The sequence below is a fragment of the Eleginops maclovinus genome, chromosome 12 (genome assembly GCF_036324505.1).
Source record: "Eleginops maclovinus isolate JMC-PN-2008 ecotype Puerto Natales chromosome 12, JC_Emac_rtc_rv5, whole genome shotgun sequence".
NCBI classification, from domain to species: Eukaryota; Metazoa; Chordata; class Actinopteri; order Perciformes; family Eleginopidae; genus Eleginops; species Eleginops maclovinus.
Window position 1 is genome coordinate 18,758,469 of NC_086360.1, and position 27,873 is coordinate 18,786,341.

The 27,873-nt window shown below is 43.5% G+C and overlaps 1 protein-coding gene across 1 annotated transcript in view; it reads right to left on the reverse strand.

Moving 5' to 3' along the window:
* Positions 1–27,873, reverse strand: part of hmcn2 (hemicentin 2) — a 45,303-nt gene that overhangs the window by 9,674 nt on the left and 7,756 nt on the right. The window contains exons 9-62 of the mRNA XM_063897429.1: positions 27,669–27,813; positions 27,139–27,260; positions 26,614–26,886; positions 26,061–26,202; positions 25,645–25,772; positions 24,782–24,895; positions 24,541–24,699; positions 24,252–24,446; positions 23,710–23,805; positions 23,418–23,545; positions 23,184–23,328; positions 22,134–22,246; positions 20,421–20,580; positions 19,706–19,865; positions 16,907–17,034; positions 16,458–16,709; positions 15,294–15,377; positions 13,293–13,484; positions 12,846–12,976; positions 12,547–12,691; positions 12,033–12,159; positions 11,791–11,948; positions 11,068–11,346; positions 10,849–10,991; positions 9,878–10,028; positions 9,553–9,768; positions 9,347–9,460; positions 9,064–9,251; positions 8,876–8,972; positions 8,602–8,763; positions 8,375–8,488; positions 7,977–8,173; positions 7,174–7,255; positions 6,961–7,092; positions 6,732–6,875; positions 6,459–6,618; positions 5,766–5,890; positions 5,498–5,681; positions 5,300–5,397; positions 4,919–5,197; positions 4,640–4,830; positions 4,215–4,296; positions 3,405–3,541; positions 3,163–3,304; positions 2,926–3,070; positions 2,409–2,536; positions 2,109–2,265; positions 1,891–2,012; positions 1,645–1,809; positions 1,405–1,512; positions 1,148–1,282; positions 799–933; positions 377–646; positions 93–283 (exon numbers count right to left, since the gene is read on the reverse strand). Coding sequence (XP_063753499.1) covers positions 93–283; positions 377–646; positions 799–933; positions 1,148–1,282; positions 1,405–1,512; positions 1,645–1,809; positions 1,891–2,012; positions 2,109–2,265; positions 2,409–2,536; positions 2,926–3,070; positions 3,163–3,304; positions 3,405–3,541; positions 4,215–4,296; positions 4,640–4,830; positions 4,919–5,197; positions 5,300–5,397; positions 5,498–5,681; positions 5,766–5,890; positions 6,459–6,618; positions 6,732–6,875; positions 6,961–7,092; positions 7,174–7,255; positions 7,977–8,173; positions 8,375–8,488; positions 8,602–8,763; positions 8,876–8,972; positions 9,064–9,251; positions 9,347–9,460; positions 9,553–9,768; positions 9,878–10,028; positions 10,849–10,991; positions 11,068–11,346; positions 11,791–11,948; positions 12,033–12,159; positions 12,547–12,691; positions 12,846–12,976; positions 13,293–13,484; positions 15,294–15,377; positions 16,458–16,709; positions 16,907–17,034; positions 19,706–19,865; positions 20,421–20,580; positions 22,134–22,246; positions 23,184–23,328; positions 23,418–23,545; positions 23,710–23,805; positions 24,252–24,446; positions 24,541–24,699; positions 24,782–24,895; positions 25,645–25,772; positions 26,061–26,202; positions 26,614–26,886; positions 27,139–27,260; positions 27,669–27,813 — 8,270 coding nt within the window. The remainder of the gene's footprint in view (positions 1–92; positions 284–376; positions 647–798; positions 934–1,147; positions 1,283–1,404; positions 1,513–1,644; positions 1,810–1,890; positions 2,013–2,108; positions 2,266–2,408; positions 2,537–2,925; positions 3,071–3,162; positions 3,305–3,404; positions 3,542–4,214; positions 4,297–4,639; positions 4,831–4,918; positions 5,198–5,299; positions 5,398–5,497; positions 5,682–5,765; positions 5,891–6,458; positions 6,619–6,731; positions 6,876–6,960; positions 7,093–7,173; positions 7,256–7,976; positions 8,174–8,374; positions 8,489–8,601; positions 8,764–8,875; positions 8,973–9,063; positions 9,252–9,346; positions 9,461–9,552; positions 9,769–9,877; positions 10,029–10,848; positions 10,992–11,067; positions 11,347–11,790; positions 11,949–12,032; positions 12,160–12,546; positions 12,692–12,845; positions 12,977–13,292; positions 13,485–15,293; positions 15,378–16,457; positions 16,710–16,906; positions 17,035–19,705; positions 19,866–20,420; positions 20,581–22,133; positions 22,247–23,183; positions 23,329–23,417; positions 23,546–23,709; positions 23,806–24,251; positions 24,447–24,540; positions 24,700–24,781; positions 24,896–25,644; positions 25,773–26,060; positions 26,203–26,613; positions 26,887–27,138; positions 27,261–27,668; positions 27,814–27,873) is intronic.

Here is a 27,873-nt window from a genome sequence, read left to right on the forward strand (position 1 = left end):
CTGTGTAGAAGAGGCAGAACTGATTAATATGCCCAGAACTATACAAAAATGTGGTTTATAACACAGTGAGGAATATTGCTCTTAAGGCTAACCTCGGCCCTCTCTATGATCAGCTCTCCTGATCGCAGGACAGTGAATTTGCCTGGAAGTCTGGGCACAATGGCACCATCCTTCTCCCACGTCACTTTGGGCTCTGGGGACCCCTGAGCAGCACAGGGCAGCAGCGCCTGAAATCCTTGAATGACTGACAGGTCTGTCTGTGCAGGAGGAATCATGGGCGGGACTGAAACGCAACACATTTTTTATTAATATAGCTTTTAAACATAAACCTGCTATTTTCAGTCTTCACATGTTTTAAATGGCACTCTTAGCTCACCTTGTATAATCAGCCTCATGTCATGGCTGGCTCTGCCGGCCAGGTTTATGGCAGTACATGTGTACAGGCCTGCGTCACTGCGCTGGGTAGAAATAATTGCCAAGGTTCCATTGGCAAAGATGTGGATATGAGCGCCGTCAACCACAGCTCGCCTCTCCTTATGCCAAGAAACCTCAGGCTGAGGCTGCCCATCAGCAACACACTCCAGACTGACTGGCTGGCCAAGCACTGCTGTGTACTCCACACGGGGCACACTCAGCACGGGGGGGACTGGAGGAACATTAAATGAACAAAAATGAATTTATAAACTTTTTTCGCCATTATACACTTTCAAAATAGTTTCCGTTTTGTAAAAAGGAGTGTGACTTTGGTAACAATAGAGAAACCAGCATTTTCCTCCCATATGTCAGATAGAAGGTTACCTTGAAGGACAAGTTTGGTCCTGCCCACAGCTACACCAGCTTCGTTCTTTGCCAGACACTGGTATGTCCCCGCATCACCAAGCGTGACCCGAGAAAACTTGAGAGCTCCATTAGAGAGCAGAGCAAGCCTGTGACCTGTAATCGAGAATGCAGTATGATCAAATTAGAGTGAACCTCAAACCATGTTGCATGACCGCCAGTGGGGTTAGATATATCTGACTGATGGAATTGCTTCTGTCTACTCTTAAACAAGATACCAAGTCCATGTTTAAGCACCAGAGCCAACGTCTTTACCGTTACATTAAAATGTGTTTATATAATGAGTGTTGTATTTTATATATATCATTACCTGCTGCTATGGGGACTCCCTCTCTCTGCCAGGTGATGGATGGTCTGGGGAAACCTTGAACCTCACAGGGCAGAACGGTCCCATGATGTAACACCACTTGTACTTCCTCTGCCATTGGCCTGATCTCTGGGGGCTCTTAAGTGCATGGGGAAAAAAGATTCGTGTTTTATTTACAGTACCTACTATATTTAAAGGTTTTACCATATGTGTTCTAACAGGTATTTTCACAGCAACATGCAGCCGGTCTGACAGCCTACCTTGCACAGAGAGGGTGATGTGTTTGTGAGCCACTCCAGCTGGGTTGCGTGCTGAGCATGTGTACCTGCCAGCATGGCTCGGCACAGCAGATGTAATCTCCAAAACTCCTGCATTTAAATGAAGACAAAAATATGTCTTGTGTATGAGCCAAGAAGTTATTCCTTGCTCTCTGGTATTATCGTTTTCTGAATAACCATGATGTGTATTAATATAAAGAGCATTAGGATATGTTGTCGTACCAGTGGGTAGCACCCGATAACTTCCTCCTCTGGCGCCCAGTTTGGCTCCACCCTTGGTCCAAGTGACAGTGGGCTGAGGGCGTCCTTGTACGTGACATGGCAACACCACCGGAGACATTTTCACAGCCGTGACAGTCGTGACATCATCTTCAATAGATGGTGGGACTGAAAGAGCAAATTCATTCATTAAACCATCTGAAATTACTAAATACTGTCTGCTTCTTGTATAGAACTGAAAAACAATACCTATCAGGATGACCTCAATGACTTTGCGCTCCTCCCCAACGTCATTCACAGCAGTGCACTCAAAGTATCCCTCATCCTCAGTGGACGGTGTCAAAAGAACCAGGGACCCAGAGGACAGTAACCTGGACAGAGTTGGGTCATCTGTTAAATGGCTGTTTGTGTTGTAATGTAAGCATGTTGTTTATTCAAAGGGAGTACAACCCTAATGTTGTCTTTACCTGTATGCACCAGGCTGCTGGCTGATATCGAGTGGAGTCCCGTTCCTCTTCCAGGATATTTCAGGTTGGGGTATACCTGAGGTCTCACAGCCCAGCACAGCTCGGACCCCTGTGGTCACCGTCACATTGAAGGGACCTGAACTGATGGAAGGACCCACTGATAAGAGAGGAGGAGAGTTTCACATGTTAAAAGATATCCTAAAAAGTATTTTAACATGACAAGGCAAAAATGCATGCATTATGGAAAAAATGCAGAAAAAGAGTTATGTAGTAACTTTATTTTATTATTTGCTTTATTACCAAACACCCGTAAATCCAGACCCCGGTGATCAGAGCCAGCCTGGTTGGACACAGTGCAGTAGTATCGACCAGCATCACTCAATTGAACCCCATGTACACGCAATGAGCCCTCTGATAACACGGTGTACCTGAAACAAATACACAAAGAAAATATTCATACCTAGATACCATAGTGTGTGTTTTTGGTACATGCCGGGTTCTTGGAGCTTTTTAAAAGTAAGATACAAGCAGTTTCAAGGGACCTAAATCAATTATTTCAAATGATCATATGTTAAGTGGTTACGATTACGAAAAATAAAGTCAACAAAATTGCTTTATACACACAGTAATCAACGTTAGATATAACATCAGGTTATGCTGAAGCATTGTTTCCAAGGAGTATATTCAATTCAAGAATATTCCTTACCTTGCGAACATCACAGGTAAAACAAAGTTCCAAACAGTGTACATATGGAAAAGTTAAATATAACAAGTGCAGATTGCACAAGAGTTTGGTCAAAACAAAGTAGGGACCTACTTATTATTATCTTTAGTTATAGGGAAGCCATCTTTCCTCCACATGACCGTAGCTGAAGTGTCTCCTTCAACTTCACAAGGTAAAACTGCATTCTCGCCAACATGTGCGGTCAACTCTGAGCTGCTCTTCTTTATAACTGGCGGTACTAGAGAAACAAAAGTGATGGAACACATTGGGTAAATGATAACTTTTGCGAAGCTGTATTTTTATCAGCTCTCTGTTGATAGGCCGACTTACAGAGAATCTCCACCGTGAAAAACAAGCTGTTGCTTCCTGCTATGTTGGTGACCACACAGCTGTAATGGCCGCTGTCCTCAGGCCTCACTTCCTGTATCTCCAGGTACTGACCCCCGGCCAACCGCTGTATACGACTGCCCATCTGATGTGCACCAGGGAGAGGTAGGGGAGAGAAACAGTCTGTGAGAGGAGTAGGGGTTGGATATAAGTTCAATACCTGTTTGTTGTTTTTCAAAGCGTACCTGCAGTTTGGCCTCATCCTTGTACCACTCTATTTCTGGAGCAGGGTCACTGTCAGCCAGGCACTCTAAGGTCAGATGTCCATTAACAGGCACCGTTAATGTCCTCACATCACCAGAGCCAACGAGGGTCGGGGGGACTGAAACACATCCACTGGTTATTAAGAGGTGGATTACAGAAAGTTTCCAGGGAACAATGCCTGAAGCACTGCTTTGAATAAGGACATGCTTTGTAAGAACATGTGGCCATGTGGAACGGATCAACTCAGAAGGTAGATCAGGGGCCAGATGTCAACATCACGTGTTTGCACTAAAATAAAAAACATGCTTCGTTTTCCCTAGCACAGCATTAATAAAGAAGGGTGTGCTGTGAGAATGTGTTTCATCACACACAATTTACTGTCAGGCAATCTGGGTATTTCAAAATAATCGAAAGAAATACGTAACTATTGGGAATTTGGGAATTTAAACAGCATTACGTGTTATATGTACAAAACATCTTTTTATTCCAGTATGAATAAAACGGTAGGAAAACTGTGAAATGGGAGAAGGATGCTGCACAATCTATCATAAAACACACTTCATTTATCTTTCACATAGATAAAAATGCTCTTATCCTGTATATCCCTCATATTGAGTGAATTACTGCATTGCCTGAGACAGAAAGTGTCATGCCAGCCCAAGTCTTTTTCAGTGCAAACACTGTTAATGACTCCAGAATGTAAGAGACTGTGTGTGTGTGTGTGTGTGTGTGGTGGGGGGGGGAATTATATATTTCTTCCAAGTAAAACATCAAGGAACAGCTTTTTTCACCTTGGACTCGGACCCAGTGGTTCTTTCCATCCTCTCCAGCTGGGCTGCTGGCCAAGCAGGTGTACAGACCTGCATCCTCGACCTTTAAAGAGACAACATTAATCAACAAGGAGTGGTTCTCGCAGGACATTGCATCAAATTACTTTTGATTTATTTTTTGCTGCATGCTCATGCTGTTTCGGTGCTTTTGTATATCCATGATATACAGAAAAACAATCTATTGAAAAGGATGAGTTACAATCAAAGCTTCAGCTTCTATTATATTGGTTATGGTATGAAAACACGTATTAAACACAATATTCACTTTTTTCAAAAACTTCAGTATATTACATCTTCCAGAAAAAAAAGTGACACCATGATCAAAGCTCTCTAAATCGTGCTTGTGCTTGGATGCTATGATCAGATATTTTCTATTTGTAAGCTACCTGAACTTTGCTAATCCTGATAAAGTGTCCATCCTGCTGAACAATGTCACGTCCTTCCAAGGGACGACCATCTTTGAGCCAGCTGAGGGTGGGAGGGGGGACTCCCACAGCAGAGCACTCCAGTTCCAGTGGACTGTCCACTGCGATGGTCAGCTCTTCTGGAGAGCTGGAGTCAGTTATCTTTGGAGGCTCTGGAGTAAAAGGCATAATGTTTTTGCTCAATTGTTCAAGGATTTTACACAGACTTTAATTTCAATATACAGATTGTGTTAGGATTACCGTGCACAGTGAGGTTGAAGCTCTTTGTGCTGCTTCCTGCCTGGTTACTAGCCACACAGCTGTAAAGGCCCGCATCTCCAGGGGCTACATCAGGCAGCTGCAGCCGTGTCTCCTGTCCATCCAGCAGCAGGTTGCGGTGAAGGGACAGCGGCTGGCCGTCCTTCATCCAGGTCAGCGTCGGAGGGGGAACGCCTCGTGCCTCACAGGTTAACGTCACCAAAGATCCTTGGACTACTGTGACCGGCTCCACTGGTTCAACATGATCTACACCAGGTGGCACTGTAGACCACACACACACATCACATCTGCATGAAACCCTAAGATCCGAAAAATCAGTTCAAGGTAAAATACTGCAAGTGGGTGGTTTTGTTATGACTGTACCTTGGACCTGGACATTATAACTGAGCTCGGCAAGACCAGCGCGACTGCGAGCCACGCATGTGTAGAGTCCCGAGTCAGACAGCTGTACTGGAGAAATCCTTTTTCATAAAGAGAGGGAAGAATTTGCATGAGCTCATTTATAAACATGTAATCTGTTTCAAAGTGATTATGTTTGTCAGAAAACTGGTCTAAACTAACCTCAGCACAGAGTCAGCAGATAGGAGGCGTGTACGAGGAGAGAGGAGCAGAGGCCGGCCATTCTTCAGCCAGCTGATCTGAGGTGGAGGGTTTCCTGCTGTCTGACACTCCAGAGTCACAACACTGTCCTGTGTGACCTGCACCTCTCTGGGAGTAGCGGTTTCACCAGAGATGGATGGCGGGACTGTGACAAGTGAAGCCAAATCAAATGAAAACAAACCCCTCAGCAACGTCAACACAAATACACAGATTAAATGATCAAACTGACCTAGCACGAAGAGGGTGTAGATCTTGCTCTCCTGGCCAGCAGGACTGACAGCCAAACAGGTGTATGTCCCAGAATCCTCAGTGCTAAGTCTCAGTAAAGTTAGCGTGCTGCCTTCAGGGGTCACCCTGCCAGATTTCAAATACACATTGTGGTTATTTTCAGCTGTTTCTAGCTTGAAGTATTTATGGACACTTCATGTTTTCTGCTAGTTACTGAATCTATTTTCTACTGAATGAAATATGTGTTCACCTCACCTCTGAAACTCACAATTACTTTCCCATTATCATTATTATCATCATCCCACGACTTTCTCACAGTCGCACACACGCACACAGACACACACACGTTTGCTTTCTCTGGCTGATGCATTTGCAATGACCGAATAATCTGCTGACCAGCTGTTAAACAGCTGCTCTTACTGTTCCTCATGATGAAAATAAATGAAGGAACATAACGGCTCCATTTGTCTGTTCACACATCCCTCTGTCATGCACATAATTGCTGAAGATGATTTGTATTATATTTTAAGTCCATTAGGGAAGGGTGTTGATCGATTCTTGTGCTGCTTGTTAAAGTAATTCAGCAGCTTTGAGAGCAAAATGTATTCCATAATGTGTGATTAATACTGTTACTTCCTATCACTCGGTGTGCTTCTAAAGATATGGCAATAAGTGGGAAACATAAACGACTTACGAAATATGACGAGCGTCTGATCCCTCTAAAGTCACTCCGTCTTTCAGCCAGCTGAGACGTGGTGTTGGGATTCCCGTAGCTCTGCACTCCAAGGTCAGCTCCTCTCCCATGGGTGCACTCACATCAGATGGGTGTTCAAAGTCCAGGATGGTAGGCGATACTGAGTAGGACATAGATGACAGCTAAATGCTACTGAAAGCAATTCTTCTCTGAGTAAGATGTTTCATGTTCTAGAGCGATAGTGTCTGATCTTCCACTGATTTTCTGGTTTACCCTGCACCGTGAGTGTGTAGTCTTTCTGTGTGTGTCCCCCTCCGTTCTTGGCCACGCAGGTGTATGTCCCAGCGTGAGACAGAGTGAGAGGCCCCAGCTCCAGCCTGTTCCCTCGCACGGACCACTGCCAATGCAGACTGCTCTCTAGAAAGCAAACACATTCACTTTAACTAAATTTCACACATCACACAAACTATTCCCATTCCCCTATCATTGCCTCCCTTCATACCAATAGGAGTTCCATCCTTGAGCCATGTGATGCTGGGCACAGGTACCCCCGAGGCCTCACACAGCAGAGACACATGGGAGCCCAGCGTGTGATTGATTGTCTCCGACAGAGGCCCATCCAGGACAGGTGGAACTGTGGACACATATTTGTGAAATAAAAACTCTTCCTTTGGTTAAAAGTGTTACTTTGAGAACAAAGCAGGGGTATTCTCACCATGAACAGTCAGTCTGAAAGTTCTGTCCACCTGTCCAGCCACATTGGATACTCTGCAGGTGTAGGTGCCACCATCTGCTATCTAAGACCCAAAAAAAGGTTATTAAAAGGAGGGAGCAATTTGAGCACAGGCTTTAGGCAAATAATTGACTAGGATGCTTCCTGCTATGCTAGCTAGTGCAATCCTTCTGAAGGACGTAAATTAAGTAACAACAGAGACTTAGATAGATAGATAGAATCGGAGGATGAAACCCTCTTTATTGGTCACATACATGCACACAGCAGAGCACACACAGTGAAATTGGTCCTCTGCATTTAACCCATCCTAGTACTAGGAGCAGTGGGCAGCTATCGTGCAGCGCCCGGGGAGTAATGGGGAGGGGGGATTGGAGGTGTCCGGTACCTTGCTCAAGGGCACCACAGCAGGGCATAGGAGGTGAACTGGGACCTCTCCAAGTAGCAGTCCACTTTCCATATTTCAAGTCTGTTCGGGGACTTGAACCGCCGACCCTACAATTCCCAGTCCAAGCCCCTACTTACTGAGCCACTGCTGGACGTACTTGAGTGCTGCGTTCTGTCACATATGCAATCATGTCTCCAGTTTATCTTGTCTTTTGTATATTTTTTTATGCAATGATTGTTTGAAAGCTACATATGTACGCCCTAAACATTCAATATGTTAGCATGGAATGTCTGGAAATCATTTTAATGCCTGTCAAAACCCACTTGGAGTCCTTAAAATACTTTAGGTTTTGTTTGCAGCCTCAAGCGAATGACGTAAAAAATGAAAAATAAATCCTAACCTGAACTCCTATGATCTCCAGCTGCTGAGGATCCATCTTCAGACCGTTCCCCGCGGCCAGTTGCAGCCCATTCTTGTACCATGTGACCTCGGGCGCAGGAACACCATGTGCTTCGCATCTCAGGGTGACCGAGGATCCAACTTGCCGGGTGATCGAGTCAGACTCCGCATCTTGACGGGGCTTCAGGGTGGGCAGGACTGATGGTGTGCACAAAAAGACAGGGCCATGATCTCATTTTGATTCATTCAGATTCACTGATGATTCACTTCTGAACTGTGCTCGGTCACAGCTGGCTTGCGGTAAACAGATTTTTTCAGCCGACACAGTGTTTTGAGATTTGATTATCTGTATATGTAGCTGAACTGCGCAGATGGGTCACCATGTGTGTGTGTGCTCACCGTAAACACTGAGGAGTATGCTCTTCTGGTCCTGGCCTGCCGGGTTGGTGGCTGTGCATACATACTGCCCGGCATCTTCTAGCCTTGCTCGGGGCAACTGCAGCATCTGGCCGCCTATAATATAAATATAAAATTATATGAAATCTAATTTATGGGCCGTTATTAGATTCAAACACAGGAAATGTCCTGATTTGAGTATTATTCGGGTATTGTGGCCGAGGTCTGACCTGGTAGAATACGGATGCCGGTGCTGAAGTGGAGGACCTGCCCGTCCCTGGTCCAGGTGATCTCAGGAGGAGGGTACGACTGGACGTCACACAGCAATGAGACCATGTGGCCCTCAATCACACTAACATCCTCTTCTTTAAGGCCCGTTATTCTTGGAGGCACTGAAAGAGATAAAATAGTTGTGTTGTACACAGAAAAGAACATCCATTATAAAATACCTGCAGGAAATGTTATATACAGAGTTGGTGAAGCTGAGTTATGGACATTTCCTACCTTGCACTGTCAGACTGAACAGCTTCTCAACTGTTCCAACCTTGTTCTCAGCGACACACAAATACCCAGCCATGTCTGAGACCTGGACACTGAGGAGCTGAAAGATGGGATAGAAGTGTTATTCCTCAAAGGTCACAGCTGATTCTGCTTACATGCTGGATCTTGTCTAAAAGCCCACAATGACTAACCTGGAGTTTAGATCCATCCTCACTGATGTGGTGCTGAGCGTCAGTGTGCAGCGGCTGCCCGTCTCTCAGCCAGGAGATGACAGGAGCCGGGTGTCCGGTTACATCGCAGTGGAGGACAACAGAGCTGTTCACCACCGCACCCATCTCCTCCATAAACTGCTCTGATGCCCCCAAGATCACAGGTGGGACTGAAGAGGCAAACACAACAGAATCCCTTTTAGAAATCCACACTTTATTGCATGCATTTCAATTTACAGTTATTGTATGTGCATGTGTTGTTTACCAAGGATCTCCAGCTCAAAGTTCATGTGGTCCTCTCCAGCCTCATTAACAGCCTGACATGTATACTTTCCAGCATCTTCTTTCTGCACTCGGGTGATTTGAAGCACCTGTCCACCTAAAAAAAAAACATATATATGAAGCCTCAATCATCATACATAACCATACTACTGCTTTTTACAGAAATCACACAGGATGGGTTTTCCTGACCTGGCAGCAGTACCACTCCATCGGCAGAGGTGAGTTTCCGTCCATCCTTGTACCAACTGAGCTTGGGAGGGGGGATGGCGTTACTCTCACAGGTCAGGCTAATCGTATGGCCCAGCACCACCTCCTTCTTCTCCACCATGTCCTCATTATTGTCACCCTCGTGTCCCAGACCCCAGGCTGCTTCTCTGTTAGCCACCCGGTGGAAAATCGGAGGAACTGGCAAGACGAGCAGTTTGGGTCACTTTCTATGATTTTATTATGCGAAAAAGTGTAACTTGACCAGTACTGTGAATACCACATTATACACAGATTTAACCTTACGCACCCTGAATAGTGACATCAAAGTCTCTCTTGTCCTCTCCTGCAGAGTTGGTGACCACACAGGTGTACTGCCCCTCATGGGACAGCATGGCGTTTTCTATGAGGAGGGTGTAGACACCCTCCTTAATGCCAGCATGTAGGTTTCCAGTCAGTAACTAAACACAAATGAAATATATTAAATGGTTGAGCCAAGGTGGAATATTTCCCCTAGCCACATGTGGAAACTCCATAAAAGGAACACCAATGATTTCATAAATCCTGATCTGTTTACAGGATGTTGGGAGTACGATCAAATACATTTCTGCTACACATGTGATTTGATGTTGAATTTGGATATGTAGGAGCTAGATTTAAAACATAATGCAGGTAATATAAAGATAATTGATCAGTCTCTGCAGCATTATTATATTTTAGTTAAGGTACTGGTCAAGGGTTGGATATAACATGCACTACTGACTCGAAAAACATTTGGCAGGTGTTTAACATATTTGGCTTTTAATCCACAATTTCTCAGCCTGTATTGAGTTTCACAAAACAGAAAAACACCCCCACCCTCATTTAAAAACCATCCAACCTAAATTCACGTAATCCTCTCTGCATTTTACTGCTCCCTGTTGTGGGCTCTTTAGAACATTGACAGAAGCCCACATGCATGCTACACAGTAGATATTGCACACACACAGAAATCAAGGCTCACATTAAAATACTGTAAATCACACAAGGCGCCACAGTATTATAACAGTATTTTACGTCAGCGTATTTAATCCCTGGATTCTTTGTCTACATCTTTGCTATAATTAACTCGCTTACTCATAGCACAGAGTCTAGAGAGTGGAGGTGGCTTGTGCAAGAGGATGTCAAATCTGTAGAGGCTGTTGCAAGGCCTACTGGTTGCCGGTAGAGGCTGCTGGAGGTCCCTTTTGAAGCACATGTTATTGTTTTAAGAAATGCAGAGCTTAAAGGCATGACACCAACCTGTCCGTCTTTGAACCAGTTAACCTTGGGCTCAGGGAAACCTTTGGTCAGGCAGGAAAGAATTAAACTCCCGTTGATCCGTACTTTCTCCTCCTGCCGCCCAAACTTCAAGGATGTAGAGTCGCCTTCTATCTGTGGTGGGACTGATGAGAGGTGGGGGAAGTCATTAAAGTTTTGTCTTGGCCTGTTTGATGTGAAAGCAGCGTAGATATCTCTTACCCAGAACACTGAGAGAGTAATGTTTGGTGGCGGTGCCGGCTGGATTTGTGGCCCTGCAGGTGTAAAGGCCGGTGCTGTCTCCCCGTGCTGAGCCCAGGCGCAGCGCCTGCCCGCCCTGGGTGTATGTCGTCTGGGGACTGGACACGATGGGCTGGTTGTCCTTCAGCCAGGTGATGCTGGGCGTGGGTGAGCCCTCGACATCACAGGGGAGGACTTTGGGGAAACCCAGCACCACCGACACCTCTGATGTCTCACTGGGACCCTTGATGGTGGGGGGAGCTAGAGAGAAAGGTCGACAAAACGTTAATGTTTAACAGCCAGTAAGGGTTTTACTGGCCCACAGCCCAGGCTAAATAGATCCTCAGGGAATTGGCTGTTATAGCAGGAGACCCTTAAAACAGAAATGCAGTGTGTGATTCTTTAGGTAACACAGAAATCCCCAAAGTCCTGCATAAAGAGAATTAGGTCTGTGCTAATAGTACAGGCCATGTTGAGTCAATTCATACACCTGAAGAGGCGAGGTCAACACATTAAATAAATATTAAGTTCAGTTGTTTTCTTTCTCAAGCAACACTGCTACCACAGCATATGCCATTCAACTCAACTTATTATCCTAGTTACTTTTAAACGATTTTATGTCTTCTATGTAACATATCTTTAGAGGTTTAGTTGATTTTGTTCTGGTGTGGTGGTGTGTGTATGTGTCTTAGATAAAGTAAACACCTTGCACTGTGAGTCTGAACTGCCGCATCTGAGTTCCTGCGTTGTTACTGGCCAGACACTGGTAAAGCCCCTGGTCCCTCAGTCTGACCGACTTCACCTTCAACACTTGGCCATCTTCCAGAAACTCCACATGGGGGTCTCCATCGCGGGACAGAACCCTTGAGAGAGGAAGGAATCAAATCAATGCTATGGACGTGTGATGCTGGATGTTACATCAACATAATGTCAGAAGTGATGCTTACTCTCCGTCACGACTCCATTCCACTCTCGGTGCTGGTTTTCCACTAACGCGACACTGAAACTCCACCTCCTGATCCAGTACCACAGTTAAATCCTGCAGTCGGGATGTTCCTGAGATCACTGGCGGAGCTGTACACATACACCAGAAATACATCGGTTAATTCACGTGTTTATAAGTATGTATGAGACCAAAGGTAAAAATACCTTAAATTTCAGAATCGCTGTTCTTTAGAGGGATGTAAAACTCATCTAAGTAAAAGTGAAAGAGGTCATTTGCATTGACTTTTACACTTAGTCTTTGAGGGTGTGGACGGAAATGATAAGTTTAAGGATTTATGCTACATCAAGTGAAGAATTAAAGTTTAATTAAACAGCTTTAGGTACTCTGGGGACTTTAAAACACTGCTCCGGGTGATGTTAAATCCAGGCAAAATATCCCTTCTTCACACCTGTCTTTCCCCAACTTTATTCTTCTATATACGAGCTGCCAGTGTGACAGCTGTTTTATGAGCTCACCTTGAACCACAATGTGATATTCCCTGCGGGACTCCCCAGCTGAGTTTTGAGCTGTGCAGCAAAATCTTCCGGCATGCTCTGACTGAACTCTGTAGATTCTCAGCAGCCGGTTCCCATTCTGCAGATACACCCCAGGACTGTCCACCTGGACACACAGAAATCAGCTTAGTCCATCTTTAGTATGAAATTGTAATAAGTAGCATGACCACTTGGTGGCATTGCACAGCTAGATATTAACAAAGTTGCCACCAAAGTTTTGCTTAAACTCTAAACTGTAAATCCAGATTGAAAGAACTCACAGGATGACCGTCTTTAGTCCAGGTGATTGTTGGGGAGGGGATCCCGAAGGCATCGCAGCTCAGAGTGAGAGGCTGCTTCAAAGTGACAGTGAGGTTCAGAGGCTGCCCATCATCCTGGATCTCTGGGGGAACTGCAATAGTACAACAAATAAAGGTGAGATTTGTATTTAGTCCTATTATTTTAAGCCTACAACATCTGAAGAAAATGAAGTTGCATATTTAAGTGGGCATACAATAAAATGTAGGATGGACCAAAGTGGCTTTTTATGGTGAATACAGTAATGTGTTAAAATGATATGTATAGCTGCCTATTTCGCAATTATGGATAGGTGCCACAGTTTGCACTAGTGTTCATGATTTATTTTCACTAATAGGATTTATGATCTTTGTTAAAGAAGCATGGTTTAAGGTAGTTTGTAAGGAGTGATAGGGGTCACTTATTCTTACCATTTACTTTCAGCCTTGTCTTTCTCTCCACAGAGCCGGCCTCATTGGTCGCCACACATTTGAAGTCCCCGCTGTGGCTGGCAGACGCTGCGCTAATTATGAGTGCTCCATCCCTCGCCACAGAAAGCTCTGATTGTTCGGTGTGTATCTCCAGGCCATTCTTGAACCAGCGCACCTTGGGATGAGGTGAACCTGCAGGTGCAGAGACAAGCAAAGGATTGTGAGTGGGTATAAACTGAGCTTTATTGATCACACCTGACAGAAAGAAAAGCTACTTCCATTTCTCTGCTTCTCTACGGGGGGAACTTAATGGGCAAGCGGCCCAGACTAGAAAAAGCCAGCTCTAGATTTATCTGTTGGACAGCAGGGGAGGCATTGCCAAAATGGGTCATTGGGGCCTACAAGCTTATGATTTCAAGGTCACATAAAAAAGTAAGACACAGTAAACAAGTAGGAGACTGTATGCTAGAGAGATGTCTGGTTTGAAATACAAGCATCAAGATTTATTACCTCACTGAGGTGAGAGTCCTGAACAGTAAGAATAGAAATGGTCGGACTAGCAGTTCAAAGGCACTACTGTGTACAATCAGAAGCCTGAAACAGGTGTGGGCTCTGGATTACTGGGTGCGAAAGAGGTGGAAATTATCAAGAAGAGAAAGGTGGAATGGGGAAAAGGTGGGGTTTTCTGAACCCAACACAACATACTCCCCGGGACAGACCAGCAAGCCTTGATGAAAGAGCGGTGCGGTGGAGTGATCCAAATGGCACTGCTCTGTCTATTTACAGAGGTGTTACATATACAACCACCACGGAGCAGGAATCAAACACTGCCCCCTTCCTAAATCCAAAATAATACTAATGACAGACGACGCAGCAACAGCAAAGATGGTGTACAGCAAACACATGTTTACAGTTAAGCAGCTCTAAGAAAAATCATTATCTCACTGCTGAGAGGAAATGCAAACAGATGTTCTGTTTAAGTTGTTAACAGATGTCATTAGTACACTCTGAATTAACACATTTTGAGATCATGTCTTCCTTGTGTTTCACCAATTATTACCTCCATCTTATGCAATGCGTAAGTAGGGGAATTAATAATATCCTTCTGGCACAGGATGTGCTTTATCTCCCTCATACAGAGAGATCTCAAGAGTACAGTGAGGGGGATACTGCCTGCTCCCGGCTACTCTCTTGGGTGTCAAGAGCGTCAAGCATTTCAAGTGTGAGCCCTCGAAGGCCTGGTACATTTTTCCTGCCTGCCGGTAAGACTTGGATAAGAGGAGAGCTGATGTAGCTTCATCTTCCTCTTCCTGTGCTTCACGATGTACCTCAGACATCTCTGTCCTTCATCTGCAAGCAGCAGCCTGTAATTAGGATTCCTCTCCCAGCAGGGCCAAACGCAGAGGAAAGCAGATGTGGCTCACTGAGGAGCAGGCAGACTGATGTTCCAGCTGTTGCTCCACATTGGACACAGTCCTCACCTCCTCTCTCCGTGCTGGTAACCATGACACAGCGCCACACAAACAATACCTGTTAGCGCGAGCTGTCAGAGGTTAAGTATCCATCAGTGGATCCGCAGACTCGCACAGACGCCTGCTGTGTTTCGATAAAATAGCGAGCTCTCCACACCCTGCGGGATAATACCTTGTTCGCACAGAGATGTTAAATTATAGAGACAACTGCGGGCCTCTGGGTGCTGCGATAAAAAGAGGATGCACCTTTTAAGATGGCAAGGATCTTTTTTATGACAACTAAAAGTCTACGTCGACAGCAAAACATCCCTTTGATGGTGTAGAAATAAACACATCTGTCCTACATTTCAACTAGAATTTCTTCTTATGTCATCAAAACAAACTAAAAAAAGGTACATCTATTTTAGGCTATGAAACTTTAGTCCCACAATGTCACACAGGAGGTGTGACATTGTCTCCTCTTTTAAACCCTAGACTGTGCTTACCATATTCTTTTCAGTCCTGCACTCGTTTGTGAATAAAATCCTACCTTTAGCAGGGCAGGGGATGATGACCTTGCTGTTGGCTACTTTCTCCATGATGGCATCTCCTGGTTCTGCAAAGGACGGGGCCTCTGTGAGGACAGGAAAACATGTTAAGCTTGTTTAAAATGCACAGGGATTCTGATGAGTTCACCTTTAATCCAATGTGTAATGAGTTTTGGTTTGATTATTATTGAAGGTGCCAGTGTAGGTAAATAAGCAAGTGATAAGATGCCTTTGAAGCATTCCAGGGACCGAAGTGGGATTAAGATTTGATCTCACAGGAACTCTCTGGCCAATGAAGGGGCAAACAGAACAAATAAAAGTAATTCCAAGACTCATTGAAAAAAATCAGATGATAAAGCTATTAGATCTTCTAGGGAAATAAAAAAATCCAATTTGATTGCAGCTTTAGTGCCAGTGCCAGGGTTAATACATACACATGTTCTTGGTGTTATCTGCATTTTGCTGAAGGAATATTAAAAAATACATCAAAGCAAACTGAAGAGGAGAAGGAGCTGGGGTTGTAGTGGAAGCAGGGCTTAGGATATATTGTTTGGTGTTGAAGTATTAGTAAGAAGAATAATTAACAAATGTGTAATGTAAATAGTAATGGAGAAATAGACCCCTGCTGTTCCCCATTACTGATGACCAGAAGGCCTGATTCAGCCTTCACAAGTTGATAGACCCTGCTCTGAAAATGTATAAATACAATATTAAAAGGCTATAACATATCCCCTTTTTTTCTACTGTACCTTAAAGTGTAGCTATTTGGAACAACTACAATCAAATTCCCAGCATTTATTTTTCAAGTACACCCAGGGGACTTCATTGTCTTGCATCATGGAACTATTGTGCCTTAAAGAATGCACCTCTCAAGACATGGAGAGCCTGAAAATGGGACACTGTCAGTGTATATAAATATTTTATTTCGCCAGTGCTAGGAAATGGTTATTATCTGAGACTGGCTACTCTATACAGTAGTTTGCAGTGTTGCTTTTTCTAAAGAACGTGTGGATGCATGTGCCTACGTGATTGGATTTGCTCTTCTTTGAATAGACTTTACATGAATCTCATCATACAGTATATACTGCAGAGATTGACTTATTTCTGCTTATTATCAATATAAAAAAACAGGGTTTTGACAATCTGAACCGTAGATAGATATTCACCAAGAATTTCCAGTTTGATCTCCAAGATCTCTTGTCCAGCACTGTTCCTGGCCACACACTGGTAAGTGCCCTGATCAGCCAGGCTGACCTTCTCGATCCTGAGAGGCGTAGTATTCTTGACCCCAACAGGAAGTCCATTGTGTAACCAACTGACCTCAGGGCTTGGCTCTCCCTGGACCACACATGGCAGAATAACTCTTTGGCCTAGCAGGGCTTTCAGGAGGGAAGGTGCTGGCTGAATTCTGGGCTTAGCTGGGGACAAAAACAAAGATTGTAAATGCATGTCTCTCCATGTTTGTTACACACCTATTTCTTTACATATCTCACATACTTGACACATTTTAGAAGTGATGTGTTGACATGGAATGTATCAACTTCTCAGCATAATTAAAACGCAGGTTTTATCGTTTCAAAAAGTTACACTTTCTAATGAAATGGTGTCGAGTTACCTTGGATGTTTAAATTGTAGCTCAGGGACACGTTGCCTGCTGGGTTTTCTGCAGTGCAGGTGTAAAGTTTACTATCAATCAGGCGCACATCAGTGATCCTCAGAGAGCCTGAAGGCAAAACAGTGAACCTGGGAAGTGGTTAGGGGTCAAGGGCAAAGGGATGGAGAAAACACAACACTTAATAAGTCAGTGAAGATCTACAGCCGCTGTGTTTTGGGAGAAGAGGTATTTTGGTTTTCCTTGAAGCAATATTTTCCACAAGTAACTTATTAACATTATGGAGCAGGCAAACATCTGAATAAATTAAATGTGTTACCTGCCTTTATAGTATTGGTAAATCTTGATAGGGTGTGAGGACAATTTAAGAATGCATGTAGTGTTGTCTTTGTTGCTACAGTATTTGAAATAAAAGATGTGGTGATAAAAATGTGTTCCCGTAAAAAGACAGAGAAAGAGAATTCCCACTACAGCTACTGCCAGAGGCACATTGGCAGAGTTTTGTCATTATTAGTATGCAAATCAATTAGATAATATGTGAACATGTTAAGCAATTTGTTCAAGTAATGTAGCATTACACTACATTGTCCATTATAATATATTTTCTTTACTTTAAAGGTGATTTGTTGAGCTTTGAATACAGAGCTTGAGGGAGTAATTATACTACAGGAATCTATTTAAAAAGTATTTAAAGTAAAAGTAATCTAGAGTTAAAAAAACATTGTAAAGCAGTAAATGGCTTCTTTGCATTAATGTTGTTTGTCGGAAAGAAAAATGGATCTAGTGATAAATGTACAAGAAAGCACTAAGTAGAGTCAGGCTCTAGTGAGCTCCCTAGTGAGTTGTAACTTTCATGATCACCATTATCCAGGGTAATTACAGTGTATTGTAAAAGGGTAGCCAAAGTTTCACATGGTGATGTCGCCATGGAAAAGGTCAAAGCCTCCTAAAAATAAATGAATTTCTTCCTGTTGGAAACATTGTTGTGCCCAGCAACTATTGTGTGTTCATCATCAGTAAGAGGTGTGGAAATACAGATCATCAACAGCTATAGTGGTTCTACAGATAGGATATGTTTCTGTCTCCTGAGAACAACCATGTGAGCAAAAGTTTATGTGAAACCATCCCATTTATTTTACAGATGTTTGACACAGACAGACAAGTGCACAGATGGTTGTGATCACATGACCTGCCCTCCACTTTAAAAACATGCTTTTCAGCAAAAACAAAAGCAGCGGTTCGATGCGGGTTTAAAGTACTTAAATGTAGGTCAGCCACTAAAGGAGTGTGGCAACCTGAATTGCACCAGAAACTACCCAGCTGTATAAATGTATAATGTGTACAAATGTAAACACACCTCTATGATTTATCTTAGATAAGTGTGTCTGCTAAGCAACTGAATTACAACACAAACATGTTCATGAAAGTGGAAATGAGCTTGAAGCACAAAGAGCTCTCTATTTCAGCTGCACATATGGTGTAATGTGGCTCACCCACCTCCTCACTCAGCCTGAGGAGAGGCAGCAGCATCTAACATTGGAATCAAATGACTGCCTCTCTGTGGTTGCTGCAGCTCCGTTATGCCGGAATGAAGGCTGATACAAGCTCAAGCTGAAAAGGCATGAACCACCCCTCTCATCCCTCCATCACTCCCCACACTAGTGTCAGGTCATCTGTGTACACAGTCTGACACACAAAGACTAACTGGGACAAAGTGGCTTCTTGAGGATTAGATTCACACCAACTCAGTGTTAAATAGATGTGTGTCTTGACCCACCCTCCATCTGTCCTTCCGCTTATTACTATTTCATCACCACTGCACAATTTGCACATATATTAAACTTACACTCAACTTTATTGCATTTCAAATTGAATAAAAAAACTACAACTATCTGCACACATTGTATAATATATCTAGTATCATATGTTCATATGGTAGCAGTAGTAGTTTGGTGTTTATCATTACATATTGTAGTGTATTCTCACTTATATGTCTGAAAGTTTTCCGCCACCGATTTAAGTTTGTCCAACAATCTGGCCCCCAGGTAATTTCCTCTGACCCCACAGCGTGTATCTGGAGGGAATGAATCTCCCTCTTTCACAGCATGCTTGTTTCCGCAGGTCCTGCATATGCAAAGCGCGGGCGTGGGGGTTGTTCACAACGGTGTGTTATTCTCATCAGACAAGACCAGTAAAGAGTCAGCATGTTGTTTTACTGCTGAAGCACCCCAGGGAATCCGAACATCAGGCAGACAGGGCTTGTATCTCTTCCTGTGTCAGTTCGTTTTCCTCCCCTCTTCCTGGCACCCCCCACTCCACCCCCACCTATTCCTTTTCCCTGGTTCCACACAAGTCCTACTGTAACTGAGTCACCACAGCTTTCAACCCACTCTCCGTCATTCTTCTATCTATCCCAAAACCATTCGGTGTGGTGTCTGGCCCGGGGAGTCTGTCTGTCATCTCTCTAGTCTGTTTTCCCCAGTCAACCAGCCTGTCTGCACCCAGGGTGACCACACATGAGAGCCGGGAGTCTGCGGACCATGTTGGACCAGATGTTCCTCTTCAGGCGATGAGGGAAGCCTGAACACAGCCCTCTGGCAGGCTGTTGCAGTCTCTGCATAGTTGCCTTCCAAAAGTTATCATTAAATAAACTCAGAACATTAGCTGCAGCTTTGAATGGCTTTAAAAGCTGAGTCAGACGTTAGCTAGGTCAGAAGTAAGGCTATGGTGCCAAGCTGGGTTACGTGATTTTTCACTAATTTCACAGCATCATTTCCAGAGTGAGGTAATACTTCCTCTTACCCAGCTGTGACGGGGGGGATGGGATGCCCATTTCTGCTCCATGTGATGAGTGGAGAGGGACTGCCCTGGGCTTCACAGGGGAGAACAACCTCTGCCCCCACCTCTGCAGCCATCTTCACAAGGTTGTCACGGCCACTTACACCCACTATTTTAGGCATGGCTGGAAAAGCGGGAAAGAAGTTCTCAGAATACCAAAACAATTCTCACACAGTTAAACAGGGATGGGGTTTATAAAAATAAGTTTGGGTGAATTAAAATAAGGTGAATATACTCATGAGTGATGTGAAAACCTAACTATCATGACAAGTGAAATATTGAATCTGGTTTAAAAAGTAAATCCTTTATTAGTATAATGGAATTACTGCAGTATGTGTAGCACCCATGATCCTTACCTTTTTTAAGATGATCTGTTTTACACTAAAAATGATGTTCAATTAAAAAATCTGTAATGCAATAAAATGAATGTGTTTTGTGAAAAGGTAAGGTGAAGTTACTCCAGTAGGTGCTAGTGACATTAGAGTTTTAGGAATATATTTATGATTATAGAGAAAATAATGTGAACCGCATTTATTTGGCCAGGATAATATTGACATAAAATGTTCATATGGCCCCATGCCTACAGGGAAACATCATGCAGTCTAGACAGAGCTGGGGCTTTGCTATATTAAATACTGCTGTGTTTTGGCGACTGTGTTGGGACATGTGTTTGCCTTACAGTTGACACTGAGTTGGATCTCTCGGCTAGCGTAGCCCACAGGACTGGTGGCGGTGCAGATGTAGATGCCTGCGTCCTCAGCATTGGGGTGGAGGATTTGGAGGTATCCATCAGGGTCCGACTGAAGAGAAGAGCGACCCCTTGGCAGAGACTGCCGTCCCTGGAGGAACAGCAGGCATAAGAGCAGACAGAATATACTGCAGATAAAAGCTTTCGGCACAACAGCGTAGGGACACAGAGCTCGCTTTAAGGTTTACATGCAAACCTTTGATGTCTAATGTAATTACAAAGCACCCCTTTAACTCACTCTCTATCCCCAATACACGCATACTCAGCCTACTGCACACGCTCTTGCTTTGAACATGAAATTGCTTTTACAGATTCATTTTTATCTGACAAGAAGAGAAATTTACTCCACTCTAGAGAACTCTTCGAATGATGTTTTAGAGACAGCTAGGAAAAATCAGGTTCAGTTCAACAACATGCATGTTGACCTCAGTAAAACGATCAGTCATCAATCAGTTATGGACCATTTAGTATACAGTTGTGGGGAAATAACATATTGATACAATTAAGTGTTGCTGTATGATGTTTTTTGATACCGTATTAATTGGAGAAAAAAAATTGGTAAGAGTTTGCATTCGAAGGTGTGTGGCAGATTCAGATTGCAGAAGATGTTACAGGGAACAGGATTTTGCAGATCTCACTGTTATGATTTTTGACAGTTTCCCTGAAATTAGATTTTGTTTTTGAGATCTTAATCTATATCGCTTTGCTTGTATCACAATATATTAAATCATAACCCTGCTTCATGATATGTTGGTCTTTCCTATTTTGCCAAAACACAACACGAGTAGAAATGCTCTCAGATTGTGCGTTTGTGATCATATGTTAGTCACAGGCAACACAGCAGTAGTGTCTTCTGTATGACACATGTAGTGATAATGTTTTATGATCAGGTTAATTCTTTTGGCATTCTGGGTAAGCATGTGGGCTCTGCAACGGTTACACTTGGTTGCATATAACCTTTGAGGTTTTGTCCTCATAATACGATTATATTTTTAACCGACTGCTGGAGGAAAGGTTTTAAATAGATTCCTGTGGTATAATAAAATCCTGAGTTATTTTTCACAGTCAAGGAGCAATATGGTAAAGTTGCCATGGTTACATCCTCCCTGGTCAGGTTAATCAAATCTTGATTGCAATGCAAACTGTTATTGTTGACGGCATATTCAGAGTGTTTCCACAAATCAGAGAAAAATAACCCCAGCGGTAAATACTGTGTTGTAAGACAATGATGTCAATCATAAGTAAATCATTACAGTTTAAACATGTTTTAATTCAAGTATTTATTCTTAAGAGAAAGCATTATATCATAAGGATATGACGGCTTTTGTTACCACTTTCATTGTTCTAGTGCTGATTACATTAATAATAACTGATGACTTTGGTATTTAAAAATGAAGCTCCCATCACCATTGCGAGACTGGATATTGAAGTGGTGTTTGATTGTTACATGATTGATTTAGCTTTTACTTTAAACATTATTTATTAATGATAAGTAATATTAAGACGACCTATTGCCAAATGTTCTTCTCACTAGATAATGTTTTGGGAATAAGAAGTAGTCAATTATTCATGCATAAGTTTATGGGATGCAGACAAATTGATCATTAACAAAAGCAGATCTTGACAGTGAGTGTGACGTCCTACCTTGGACCAGACAATATTTGGCTTGGGAACTCCTCTGGCCTCGCATGATAGTGTGATGGCGACGCCTTCGTTGGCTATGTAGTGGTATGGACCAGCGTTAATCTCAGGGGGCACTGTGGAAAAAGCAGGTCACAAAACACAGCTGTCTCACTAGCTGGGAAGAATCGGGTCCTGGGCATTATCACTGGCCTTTGCAAACCTGCAGTGTCGGCACTCGAGGCATTTCTTCATTACAAACCGATGATTAACAGTAATCTGGCCTGTCTGTCATTATGAGCCTATGAACCAAATTACCCTTTCATCGTAGCATGCAATAAATGAACCCTCTCACTATGATGACAGCAGGTGGTAAAGTCATATATATTCTTGTTTTCCATGCTGAGTCAGCACATTGTTGACATGACTGTCCAAAACAATTATCTTAGGTCCGAAACCTGCCAGTGTCTCTAGCATTCAGAAACGTTATACAGGAACGGGCATTTAGCTTAGCTTATCATAGATAATGAAAGCGGGGCCTGCCTTGGTCTGAAGACCAAAACAAGACTTAAATCTACAGCTAGCAGATCTGTTCAGTTTTATTGAGGTAAATGGGTGTATGTTTAGCCAGATGATAACCAATGCTCCAGCATGCTGTCATCACAATCAGCAAGGATAACGTTTACGTTTGCTAACCACTTTGGTTTAGCGTGTTAGCATGGTAATATTAATTTATTAGCAATAACTAAACAAAGTATAACAAATCAAATAGCAGCTCTAAATCTCACTAATCTGCTCATTTGTTTAATGGGTATGCAAAATGAAATGTAAAAACAACAATTTAAAGATTTAAAGGGGGTTTTGTACTGGAACTATTTCTTGGCGGGTCATTTGCTTTTTGTAGTTACCTTTGAACAGAGCCTGGCCAGCCATATCTCTCCGCCTCCAGCCTTAAAGATAAGCTAATGATCTGCTGGCTCTAGCTTCAATCTTTGGTAACATATTGATCTAATCTAACTTTTGGCAAGAAAGCGAATTTGAATGTATGGTAATCATTTTAATGTTGGCTCTTACCCTGGACCTCCAGACTGACTGTGATGTTCATGGACCCTGCTACATTCACCGCAGTGCAGACATATGTCCCAGCATCCTCTGGGGCAGCTCGTTCAATGTACAAACTGCCATCACTCCTCAGAAACATCTTCCCATTCAGCTGAACCTGTACAGGGGAGAAACAACTTCTGTCACACAGAAACAGATTGTCTTTATGTTCTTTAGCCTTGGCTATTGGAAAGAAGTCAGTCTTACAGGTTTGCCATTTTGGGACCAGTGTCTTTCTGGAAGAGGTATTCCATCCAACAGCATGCAAGGAATACTCAGGGACTGGCCGATGCCAGTAGTGATTATAGGGGCACCTTGCGCCAAGAGAGGAGGCTCTGCAGAAGAAGGAGGTGTAAGGTCAAAAATACTTTACAAGAGCAGGAAACCGCCAAAGTATTTTAAGGCCACAATCAGTTGTGCTGTTGCTACCATTGTATATTGTGCCTTTGTGGCAGTGCTGAGAGATAAGAGAGCTTAGATAATCGAGTCAATGGCCTACCTAGTCCAGTGACTCCAACTCTGGCCTCAGTTTTAATGGTTCCAAACTGGTTCTTGGCCTCACAGATATACAACCCTTCATCATCCAGCCAGACACCTGTAGTCGAGCACACAGTAAACCAGCGCTGAGCAATTTAAATCAACATATTGAAAAACACAGCACATTCTACACATCAGAGATAAGCAGCCTCTCCACACTTGCTGAGAGAAAACGATTTATTTAGAAAAATAAGTCCATGATAACAGCAGATAAGTCCTCTAGTCCATAACAAGTGGTATTAATGGTCCAACTGTGATGTTATTAGGAGTTTAAAAATAGAAAATAACAGGATTAATGGGTTTGCCTCAGCTGCCAGACTGCTGACACAAATTGCATTCAGCAAAATTCTCTGGAGATCACATGCTGGAACATCAAAGTGATTCACTTCTTGTGTTTAGATAGTCAGGCCGATGTTTAAATAGTAGATGACAAGACATAAAGTATTAAAGTAAAAAGTCAGGAGAAGCTGCGATAGCTTCGAACGTGTTTCATGAATAACTCACTCTGGATTAGAAGATGTCCGCTCTCCAGCTGCATTTTTCTACTGTGGCTGTCTGCCCTTGTGAGAATCTGTCTGCCGTCCTCTCTGCGCCAGGTCACCGATGGCTGCGGGGCACCTCGGGCAGTGCAGGGGAGGGTGATATTCTCCCCTACGCTAGCTGTCACATCAATCGGTGCCTCCGAGAACAATGGGCCCACTGTGGTCGAGGGGATAGTGAATTTTCCTTTGTATACATTTTAGATTTTTTGAGAAAACTAAGCTTTATGCAGGAAACCAAAGTGTAAACTCACCTCCAACCTCAAGAATGACTGTGCCAGCAGTTGTGCCAGCAGGGCTGCTGGCAACACAGCTGTACTGACCTGCATCGACCTCCTGCACCCCTCTAATGTGCAGGGTGCCACGGTGTACATCCTGCTCAACGAAAAGAGCAGAGCCCACCTCAAGCTCACCTGGAAAAGAAAAACAAGCCCATTCGTAACTCACATTTTCTCATATGCGTTTCTGTAAACACTGTTTCTGATCTTAACTTACCTTTGAACCAGTGGACCAGGGGAGGGGGAACGCCTGTGGCCTGACACTCAAGAGTCGCGTTGCCTCCGACAGATACAAGCACAACCTGCTGTGCCACTGTTATTCTAGGCACCTCTGGAGGAAAGGAAATAAAAAGGTTACGAAGCAGTTTGATTGTGCATTCTTGAAGCTTTTTCAATTTATAGATTTGATTGGAAAATAATATTAAAGCAATTTAGTGTGAAGAAAAATGTTGGCCTGAATAAGAAAAGGCTGCTGTAGCTGACCTGAGGTAAATATAAAAACTGAGCTCATATTTCACACTATTTCTTTGCCACCAAAGCAAGGATACATGTTTTTGGAAAAATGCAGACAGTCACCCTGAAGCATGAGATGATCTATCTCACAAATCTCTGGCTTGACAAATCAATGCTGTTAAAAATGTGAATGTATGTATGTTGGGTGAGTGTGTATAACACCAGCACGCCCTAGGAAGAGGCTGCCACAGTCTATCAGGATCGAGGTTTCTGTCGACTACTAACTGACAGGCCACGGCTGAAACTTCAGGCATTCAACTGTCAGCGATCACAAAACTAGAAGAGAAATATGCTATTGTGTGAGACAGAGCAGCATGTGGCCACATCGCTTGTGCTCGACTCGTATATCACTCAGATTTATTCGAAACGAATGCTGTTGAAAAATACAGCAACACAGATAAAAGAAATATGTTTCCTTATTTGAAGTATGAAAAATAATGTTAGCAGAACTTATTATTCGGAACAAAAAGAAAAAACGACGACACTCCATATGGTAGAAAGATAATGCCAGGAACAGCATGTCTTCACATTGTTACCCTTAACATTGGAAGTGATATCTTGACTTACCTGCAAAAGTAAGAGACACAGTCTGAGAGGCAGTCCCAGCCTCATTGGTTGCTAAACATGTGTAGTTCCCAGCATCCTCTGGGAGGGCCCCTCTGATGGTCAGGACTCCATGTTGGGTTAGGCTCAACCTGTATCACACAATCATAGAAGTCATGTTTGTTGACTCTTCATGATTACATGTGCAGATGTAAAATGGCAATTCATCTCTAACCCTTCCTGCTATTCTTGGATATCAAGAGAGATTTTTTTCTTTGAATATGTATTTTACACAGGCATATACATTTGTGGTTTGGAAAAAAGATGTAACATCAGTACAAAAAGTTAAGCTACACGATGTGGCAATCAGGCATGTAGTTTAAGTGGAATGTAATGACTACGAGCCCCGGAGGTGTTGAGTGGGCTAAGAGTTCCCTTACCTCGGCCGATTAGTAAGAAACATGTTTCCATGACTCCAGAAGAGCTGGGGAGGGGGGGAGCCGGACGCCGAGCAGACGAGGCGGATCTCTTCCCCTTGGGAGAAACCCTTGCCCTGGGGGTGAATTTCTACAGAAGGAGCCTCTACGAATGGAGTCAAACAGAGGCAAAATGCTGACGGTGAGTCAAGGCCTTCGCCGCTGCATGAGGTCATTCACAACTTTCCTCTCACAAGTTTCACAATAGTAAACTCCTGATGGTGGGCTTTAATGCAATTACCAGCACTTAACCATGTCTGACATCATTGTTACACAAGTTTCACATTTACTTGCTATTTTTGAATCAATTACAACCATCTGTGCGTATGCCAACTCTTTTCAACATGCATCAATTCTGGCTGATGAGGAACATTTTCTGACGAGAAAGTGACTCAATCTGACTGTGAGGAAGCTAAGCCTATAATGGAAAACAGATGACGGGGCCTCAGGAGCCAAGAGGCCCTCAGTGTGTTAAGTGTTTAAGCAGATGACCTGTGGGGTATCATTTCTGCCGTACCTGGGACAAGAAGCCATGCCGTGATTTTGATATCTCCGTGAGCATTGGTGGCCACACAGTGGTACTCCCCAGCATCCAGAGTCCGCACCCCGCTGATCTGCAGGGACGAGTCAGACAGCAGCCTAACCCTCCCTGCGTGGGCTTGGATGGTACGACCCGCTCTGTACCAGGTCAAATTGTGTCGCATGGATCCTTCCACCTGGCAGGACAGCACAGCCACGCCTCCCACAGAGGAAGTAACATTTACTGCAGGCTTGAGGACGGGAGGAGGATCTGTTTTAGTGGAAACACAACCAAAACATCAAACTTCTGTTATCAGCAGTGGACAAACAGTGCAAAAATAGTTTACTCTTTCAAAAAGATGTTTGTCCCGGCATGCTTTGAATCAAGTTGATGTTTAAGCCATAAGTCTGAGATAACAAATGGATGGAACTTATTTCAAAGCCTTGCTGTGACTGTGATGCATGCAGCAGGATGACTGAGTAAGTGTTTGCTTGCATTGTTGTTTGTGTGTGTGGGACATACCTCGCACGGTCAACTGTGTTAAGGCACGCCCCTGTCCTGCGCTGCTCTGTGCTATGCACTCATACAGGCCTTCATCCTCAGCGGATGCATGGCCGATCTCCCATGATGCAATGTCAGAATTCCTGACACAAAGACATGCTTGGTTGATGAATGGAGTATGACAATAGCAATATCAGCCCATTTTACACATTCAATTAGTCTATCTGGCACATACACACTGGGAGTAGTTTTCACCACAAGTCAGTCTGTCTTCATGAATTTAACTCAAAGCAGAGCGTGAATGAGACAATACGCTTTGTAATTTCTTCAAGATGACACAATCGAATATGTAATGTTCACAAATTTGATTAAAGATTTCCTGCCAATAAAAATCAAGCAGCCAAGCAGCACTTATTCTTTACAGATGTGCCCTCTGGTTATAGTAGCGACTGACCTAATTTAAGTTTTCTACAGCAGGTAATGAGACAATTAAGCTTTAGCATCTGAATCGGGAAGGAAAGCCAAATGTTACAGAGTGCTGATCGACTCACTGAAAGAACTTCTCGTCGCCCAGTGTGATCCCACTTCTGGTGAATCGCAGTCTGTAGGGAACGTCACTTTCCACCGAACATCCAATCACAACAGGCTGCATGTAGAAGCCCTTCACCACATCAGGCATGCTCACTGCTGGGGGAGCTACACAAGGGATGAAACCAGGATTAAAGGTCACCAGAGAGATTGATGAGGTGTGAGAGA